The sequence below is a fragment of the Perognathus longimembris genome, chromosome 13 (genome assembly GCF_023159225.1).
Source record: "Perognathus longimembris pacificus isolate PPM17 chromosome 13, ASM2315922v1, whole genome shotgun sequence".
NCBI classification, from domain to species: Eukaryota; Metazoa; Chordata; class Mammalia; order Rodentia; family Heteromyidae; genus Perognathus; species Perognathus longimembris.
Genome location: NC_063173.1, coordinates 48,339,033 through 48,346,553, shown reverse-complemented (window position 1 = coordinate 48,346,553; position 7,521 = coordinate 48,339,033). Strand labels below are relative to the sequence as shown.

The window sequence follows — 7,521 nt, the reverse complement described above, 5'->3', positions numbered from 1 at the left end:
CTGGCTTCAAACCATGATCCTAAGATCTCAGCTTCCTGAATAGTCATGAGTCACCAGCACATAGATATCCCACAGATCTGATGACCATCTATTTGCTGGTGGCTATACCTCTCCCTCTGACATAGTCTTTTCTTTTTCTATTTGCTTACTTATGATATCCCTCACAGGCACTTCAAACTCAAAACCCATCCACTATCTAAGTAAGAAATGTCCTCCACACCACCCCAGAGACCTAACTTGGTCAAGTGAGCAGGGGTCAGAGCTCTTCCTTAGCCACTCGGTCTGAATTCTTGCACAGGTAGCAGAGAAGATCATCATCCAAAGCCTGAACGGAACCTGCAAGACCTCTCTGTCCCTCTGCTGCTTGCCCTTGTTTGGTCACGCTGCTTGTCGTTTCCGCTGCCTGGGACCAGCTTCTCCCCCCACGTTGCTCGGCTCACTCTCCTCCATTGTTCAGTCCCTGCTGGTCACTTTCCTAGAGGCCTGCCCAGCCCAGCCTCTGTGGATTTCCCACAGTGCACATTCACATCTGCACTCACTCACGAGGTCATGGGTGAACCCAGGGGCAGAGAAGCAGAAGTGAGGAGCTTAACTCCAGCCCTAGCTAGACTCCCAGCCTACAGACTGTGACACTTAACACACTGTTCCTGTTTGCTGATCTGTAAAACAAGGATAACAGAAGTAGCTCCTGTAAGGACTGGTCACACATGGCACCCCCACCTCTGAGCCAGGCCCTTCCTAAGCCCCCAGACCAAATGAAACGGCACAGTGCCCAGCCCAGCAGATACAAAGCACAGAGGAATACCTTGCCCCTTCCTTCAGCTGTGCGGGCTGCAGGGCAGATACACGGAAGGGCACAATAGATACTGCCCTCGCCACTCCCAAGTTCCGTGTCCTTCAACCCAGATGGCTGACTGGCTTCACAGCCCATTTGGTGGCGCGAGAAGCTGCCAAAATCATCAAAAGCCTGAACCGCAGACATGTGACATGTGGGCCAAGCTGTATTTCAACCCTCAGGAGCCATTCAGTTTCATTCCAAATCTAAGGGCTTGTTGCTCAGGGGCCTGGCCTGGCCTGGCAGAGCAGCCTGCCCCTCCCACCGCAATACAAACATCTCTGCTAGGTCACTCGCAGTCCTGGACACAATAGTGGTGCATAAGCAGGGAAGGCTGTCCTGATCTGCTTCTCTCAGGACACTCCTGTACCGGCCAGGGGACGCAAAGAGAAAGAGGACCCAAACATGTAGAGCGAGAACAGTCTTTATGGGTCGGGTGCTTGCCTCCCCATCCTCCATGTCAGCCCAGCCACCAAACGCTGCCCGCATCCTTATGGATCAGCACCATGCTGGGGCCGGGACCTGGCTCCTCTGGCCCTACAATGTACTTCTCCTGGCTCAGTGCAATGATCACCTCGACCACATCCCTGCCTGGGGGCACTTCCTGTTGGCTGCCTGTGTCCCGCAGAGCCGGCTCAGTCTGCAGGAGCACCGTGGTGGGTTCAGAGGCGGCAGGAGGCACAGAGGGGACAGCAGGAGGACCCTGGGGCTGGGGACTAAGCTGGTGCCGCTTGAGGCCTTGGGGGAGGGCATCGCCCATGCCACAGGTAAGGCAGCGGTAGGGCTTATCAGCCAAGTGGGATTGCAGGTGACGCCGCAGCTTGGTGGCCAGCGTGTATGCCCGGCCACACTGGGGGCACAGGAAGGGCCTCTCCCTGGAGTGCAGGCGCTCGTGAGCACAGAGGGTATGTGGGTCTCGGAGGGCCTTCCCACACACAGGGAACAAGTGGGCCTCCCCTGTGTGGGAGATGAGATGGCGCCGCAGCTCGGGCAGCTGGGGGAAGGCCGCACAGTGTGGGCAGCTGTAAGGGCACTCTCCCATGTGCAGCTGCATGTGCCTGCGCAGGTTGCCCCGCTGGCGGAAGGCCCGGCCGCAGTGTGGGCACAGGAAGGGTTTCTCTCCCGTGTGGAGACGCATGTGGTTCTGCAGGGAGCCTTGGTTGGCCAGGGAGCGCCCACACACTGGGCATGGGCACAGGGCAGGGGCAGCAGGCGCCTGGTGACTCTTGCGATGGAGCCGCAGGGAGGGCCGGCGGGCAAAGGCCTTGCCACACTGGTCACACACAAAGGGCCGGGCACCTGAGTGGACCACCTAGTGCTCTCTGAGGTCTCGCCGGGTGCCGTAGGCCTTGTCACACTGTGGGCAGGGGAAGGGCTGCACGCCTCGGTGGCCCAGCGTGTGGGCTTTGAAACTCTCCTCTGAGCTATAGCTCCTGCTGCACTCTGTGCACAGGAAGGGCTTGTGGCCCGTGTGTATGAACTCATGCTTCTTAAGGTGGCACAGCTGCAGGAATGCCTTGCCACATTCCCCACATGGGTACCAGCGCCCCTGTTTGGGGGAGCTTCTTGCTGGGCCAGGCAGTCTTCCTAAGTGTACAGGAAAGCCCAAGAGCTGGGCCCCAGGCTCTGAGGTCTTTGTTCCTGGTAGGCGCTGGTCACTGGGGACATGTAACTTTTTGGTTAAGAAGGCATGTGGCTGGGTGCCCCTGGCAGAAGGGGACGTCTCTGCGGGCAGTGGGTGCTCCTCATCCACGCAGCCACCCTGAAGCAATGGGCCAAGGGGTTGGTTCTCTTTGGAAGGTTGGTCCTGGGATGGAGACACAGGTCCAGGGCTCATCATGTGTTCTGCCTGGTTACTATGAGGTGACAGGTAACCCAAGTCTGTAGGGCAAGAAGTGAGGTGCTGGAGTTAGTCAAGCTTGGTGGCTGGTGGTGTCACATAGCACGTGCTTTCTCCTGCCTAGCCTTGAACCTCAAGTGGGAGCAATGGTGCCAACCTCTTCCCCAGAGCACACCCCCCTGGCTCACCCTAGTTTTCCTCTGGAGATATTGAGGATATTCCTCAGGATATTGAGTCAAGACTCCTGCAACTCGCCTGAGCTCACCTGTAATGAAGAACCCCCTGCCTGTAATATTAAACGGAGGTTCAAAGCCGGCCCAGGCAGAAAAGTCCTATGACTCTATCTCTAAAATAACTAGCAAAAAATTGGGCTGGAGACAGAGATCAAGTGGTAGAACACCAGTAGAGCAAGCAAGCTAAACAAGTACAAGACCCTGAATTCAAACCATTACCAGGAAAAAAGAAAGGAAGGAAGGAAGGAAGGAAGGAAGGAAGGAAGGAAGGAAGGAAGGAAGGAAGGAAGGAAGGAAGGAAAGAAAAGTGGAGGGGTGACTAGAGGACTAGTTTTTCTATTAGCATCAATAGTTTTTCCTACCCCCACCCCCCATTCCTGGGCTTGAACTCAAGGCCTAGTCACTGTCCTTGAGTTTTGTGTTTTTTGTTCCTTAAAGCTCGTGCTCTATCACTTGAGACACAGTGCCACTTCTGGCTTTTCCTGTGTATGTGGTACCAAGGAATCAAACCTGGGGCTTCATGCATGCTAGGCAAGCACTCTACCACTAGGCCACACTCCCAGCCCCATCACTTGTTTTTTTTGTTAGTCCTGGGCCTTAAACTCAGGACCTGAGCACTGTCCCTGGCTTCTTTTTTGCTCAAGGCTAGCACTCTGCCACTTGAGCCACAGTGCCACTTCTGGCTTTTTTTTTTTTTTTTTTAATGAGGCAAGCACTTTACCATTAGGCCATATTCCCAGCCCCCATCACTAGTTTTTCAAAGGAAGATTTCACTGAAACATTTGCAGGCATGTATACAATGTATTCTATCAATCTCTCCCCCTCTACCTGTCCCTCTCTCTTATTCCTTTCCCCCTTCCTAAAACAACTTCAGTAGGTTTCATTTCATTTTCATACATAATCTATTTTGGCCTTATTATCTTCTTCCACCCTTGTTAGCCCACCCCTCTTTCTAGTACCTCCTTTCTCAACATTGCCAGTGTCTCCACACTCCAACAGCTTTCATTGAGGGTATTTTTTTTTTTTCTGTCTGTTGATCATGGGGCTTGAACTCAGAGTCGGGGTGCTATCCCTGAGTTCTTTCACTCAAGGCTACCACTTTGAGCCACAGCACTACTTCCAGTTTTCTGGTGTTTTATTGGAGATAAGAGTCTCATGGACTTTCTTGCCTAGCCTGGCTTTGAACAGAGGTTCTCAGATCTCAGCCTCCTGAGAAGGTAGGATATTACAGGTGTGAGTCACCAGCACTTAGCTTCATTTAGGTATTTTTATGCTGCCTTCATATAGAGGTAAAGTGTATCTCAAAATTATTCATGTTCTGTCTTTCTTTAAAAGGAAAACTAGCAAAAATATGGGTGCGCTTGGAAGATAAAGTAGATACTGTCCAAGTACATTATGCACATCACACACATTATGAAAATACCACAACGAAGGCTATTAGTTTAGACAATGAATATATGCTAATAAGTTATCATAAAAAAATAATTGTACCAGAGCTTTAAAGAAAAGAAATGAACAAATTGGAAGCATTGTACACAGTTTGTTTCTACATCAATATGACCTTGTTATTTCAGGGAAAACTTAGGAATATACAAGTTACAAATAATTTTTGTTGTTCATTCCAAGTAAAAGACCCATTACCCTTCAAAAGAAAGCATCAAATGCTTGCCACCAGAATTCTATACTGCTTGTCTGAAAATTCTAGCCTACCATGTCCACCAATCATATTCCATGTCTCGCTCAACTCTCCTCACCTTCCAATTCCACACTGCAAGTTCACTGTAATCCCCTTGTCTTTCCCCTTTCCCTTCCTCTTTCTCCCCTTTCTCTTTTTTCTGATTCTGAGGATGGGATGCAGACCTCTTGCACAAATTATCTATTACTGACCCATACCCAGCCCAAATCAGATTCTGAAAGGCTACTAAGATTCCACTGTTCTCTAACCAGGCTGAGCCACAAACTTTCTTTGCCATACGGTAGTAATATCTTGGGCACATACCTGTGCAAGGTTCTGCTGTATCTTCTTCAGGGGAGGATACTTCTTTTCGTACAGAAGATTCTTCTTCCACCACCATTGCCCCATCCTCTGTCTTGAGCTGTGTTGGGCTCAGGCTCTCTGACAGATGCTGGGGCCACAGCAGCAGCTCAAAACCTGGCAGCAGGACCTGGTATACCTGCAGGTGGAGCCTCTTGTTGATCCAAATCAGGGCCACATTTCCCTCACTCTCCAGTCTGGCCTGCTGCACCAAACTGCAAAGCAGAGCAAGAGTGAGTTCAGCAGAGCCTCTAAAGTCCCAGATCCAAGGAAGTCTGAGGTCCAAGGGATGACAAAGTAATTACAAATCCTACCCAAGCCTCAACAGAAAGCCTCCAAGAAGTAGATTCAGTATGCAGGCTCCTCTAACTTACCTGGTCGAGCCTGAACACTATTTCCTGGTGCACATAGCTCCCCATGGGCCGTGTGATAGAGCCTGAAGTAAAACATAAAAGAGAATTGAAGGAACCAGGTAGGAAAAACAAACGCTAGATGAAACTTCTTCTTGGAAAAATCTAAGATGAAGCTCCTGGGAGATTAGAAGCCTCTGACTCTTCAGTCAGTGAAAATCAAAGAGTTGTCCACTCACTGCCCTCTAGATGTTGTGAGAAATTGCTAAATTCAACACATTACTGTCTTCCAGTGAGCACCAAACAGAAACAGTAGTAAGAACATTTCTTTCTCTTTTGGTAGTACTGGGGTTTGTACTCAAGAGTCTCATGCTTGCTAGAAAGGCACTTCACTACTTGAGCCACATTCCCTATCTTTTTCTGCTTTCTTTTTTTTTGGGGGGGGGGGAAGAATGGGGGGAATAGGATCTTCTATTTTTGCTCAGGGCTAGCCTCAAATGAAGATCCTCCTATTGATAGCCTCTGGTGGAGCTAAGATTACAGACCCCAGCCACTATGCTATTTGTTTGTTTGTTTGTTTTGGCCAGTCCTGGGGCTTGAACTCAGGGCCTGAGCACTGTCCCTGGTTTCTTCTTGCTCAAGGCTAGCACTCTGCCACTTGAGCCACAGCGCCACTTCTGGCCATTTTCTGTATATGTGGTGCTGGAGAATCAAACCCAGGGCCTCATGTATACAAGGCAAGCACTCTTGCCACTAGGCCCCGCTATTTGTTGAGATAAAGCCTCAGCCAACTTTTTGCCTGGGATGGCTTTGAACTTCAATCCTTTGACTCTGCCTCCCAGAGTTAGGATTACAGACTCTCACCATTGTGCTCAGCCTGAGGAACATCAGTTTTGTAACAGTACTTACTATGCAAGTGAACATTTTATCTGCTTTATTCCATCTAGTCCTTCAAATTATCCTGGGACAGCCATTTTTTCTTTTACAGAGGAATAAAAGGAGGCATGTAATTTGGCTGGGATTTGATCCCACGCCTTCTGAATTCTGCTAGCTTTAGCTCCTGACCTTTGCCATTGCCGACACTGTAGGAATCCAGCTTTTAACCACTTTTAGCCCCTGGATTCTTCAACTACTGCAGCTCAAGGGAAGGCAGTCCTGCAGAAATGAGACAAAACCATCCTGTAGCTTCTAACCAACTGGAGACTAGTCCAGAAATGTCTGAATATCCCCCAAATTTCCGATCACAAAGACTTACTGGTCCTTCAATACTTCCTCCTGCGATGGCTTCACTCTTTGGTCCTTCTCAGACATGGACTCCTCTTCCAGCGGCCCCCAGCGTAGCCCGGGCTGCAAGGGCTCCCCAACACACCAGACACCCAAGCGCTGTTCCCTGACACGCGAGGGGTCGACAGCCAAGCCCCCGGGGAGGCTCTTCAGAGCCAGGACGGCTGGGCTCGGTCCAGGCAGGAGGTTTTTGGGGTCCGGTGCACAACCTTCTCTGGAAGAACTCCATCCTGAGTCCGGGCCCAGAGGCGGCTCGGGGGCTGCAGGAAGACAGGCAGGAAGTGTGGCGAAGGTGGGGAAAGGTGCTGTTTCACCGGTGCTCCGGGGTGTGAGATACGCTAGGGCGCTACGGGGTTCCGGGATGCTTTGAGGGGAGCCCAGGGCTCGTTAAGAAGCCCCAGAGACCCTAAGGACTATGGAGACTCGGGAGGAATAGAGGCTGGGGGAGAACGTTGGCTAGACAATGTTGGGGCCAAGCGGGCCAGAATTGCGGGCAGCAGACATCACACATCACTCACAGAGCGACAGTGTCTGCAAGCACAGCTGCTCCGCCTCCCCATCCCAGGTCCGAAAGCCTCCCTTCTCCGGAAGTGAGCCTCCTCTTCTCAGCTCCTCCCGGAAACAGCTTTTGACTTCCAAATTTCCTCTGAGGAACGACTCCAAAATGTCAGATCTCATCGTCGAACCAGACCTAGAGTTCGGCAGTACTTGGAAGACGAAACTCAGCCTGAAAACAATACGCGCCTACGATTCCGGAAGCCCACCAAGGACTCTGCGTCCGGGAAAGCGGAACTAAGCGGTTCAACTCACCTCCTTTATGGAGCGACGTAGTCGGACGGTTATGCGATTCCCTCCTTTACGGACGCTTGGGCGGGCACTAGCCGGAAGTGGGCCGGGCTCCCTTGGAAAGGCCGCGTTTGGACCTGGCAGCGATCCGGAAGTAG

The 7,521-nt window shown here is 51.3% G+C and overlaps 1 protein-coding gene across 1 annotated transcript; it reads right to left on the bottom strand.

Annotated features, from left to right (window-relative positions):
• On the bottom strand, positions 1-7,484 carry Znf408 (zinc finger protein 408). Its single transcript, XM_048359606.1, is given in 6 exon segments — positions 1-1,315; positions 1,317-2,716; positions 4,908-5,158; positions 5,318-5,379; positions 6,563-6,837; positions 7,096-7,484. Coding segments are annotated over 6 exon segments (2,433 nt in total). The 5' UTR covers positions 7,256-7,484; the 3' UTR covers positions 1-1,030.
• Between the last annotated feature and the right edge of the window lie 37 nt (positions 7,485-7,521).